General features: G+C 63.9%; 1 protein-coding gene across 1 annotated transcript in view; it reads right to left on the bottom strand.

Moving 5' to 3' along the window:
- LOC104169150 ([Protein ADP-ribosylarginine] hydrolase-like) overlaps positions 1–726 on the bottom strand; it is a gene marked incomplete at its 5' end in the record, with an annotated part of 2,035 nt that overhangs the window by 998 nt on the left and 311 nt on the right. Inside the window, 3 exons of the mRNA XM_009709978.1 lie at positions 9–31; positions 103–182; positions 683–689. Coding sequence (XP_009708280.1) covers positions 9–31; positions 103–182; positions 683–689 — 110 coding nt within the window. The remainder of the gene's footprint in view (positions 1–8; positions 32–102; positions 183–682; positions 690–726) is intronic.

Below are 726 nucleotides of genomic sequence, written 5' to 3'. Positions count from 1 at the left end.
AAGAGAGCCACCGCCAGTGCCCCGAGGTACCCTGCAGGGAAAGGGGTTTCAGTGGGCCTCCAGCATCCCCTCCTCCCCTGTCCCCTCCTGCCTGGCACCCACCAGTGGGGTGGTGGTGTGTCATGCGCCCACTCTCGATGCTCACTTGGATCAGCGTCGGCAGCTCCCAGGTGTGCGGGTACCTGCATTGGCATCAGCCCTGTCCCCGTCCTCCTCTTCTCCTCCCTGTCCTCATACCCCAGCCTTGTCCCTATCCCTATCCCACCACCCTTCTCCCCGCTGTCCTTGTCCCTGCTGTCCCCATCCCCCAAGCTCTGACACCCCCGTGTCCTCCTCCCCATGTCCCCCCATCCCCCCTTGTCCCTGTCTCCCCATGTCCCCATCTCTCCCAGGTCTGACAGCCCTGTGTCCCCATCCCTGTCCCCTCCGTGTCCCTATCCCTTCCAGCTCTGATATCCCTATGTCCCCAGCCCCAACCCACTCGTGTCCCCATTCCTCCAACTCTGACACCCCCTTGTCCCTGTCCCCCATGTCCACATCCCCCCATGTCCCCATCCCTCTACTCTGACACTCCCATGTCCCTATCCCCCTCCCTCCTGTTCCCATCCCTCCAGCTCTGATACCTCTGTCCCCCCTGTCCCCACCCATCCACCACTGTCCTTTCCCATGTCCCTGTCCCTACCTGAGGCCTATGGCCAGGCTACGCATGGCGGCCCCCCACCCCGC

This window comes from Cariama cristata, unplaced genomic scaffold (assembly GCF_000690535.1).
Source record: "Cariama cristata isolate BGI_N322 unplaced genomic scaffold, ASM69053v1 scaffold28111, whole genome shotgun sequence".
NCBI classification, from domain to species: domain Eukaryota; kingdom Metazoa; phylum Chordata; class Aves; order Cariamiformes; family Cariamidae; genus Cariama; species Cariama cristata.
Note: the sequence above shows the minus strand (reverse complement) of the source record. Positions and strands in the feature narration are given on the sequence as shown.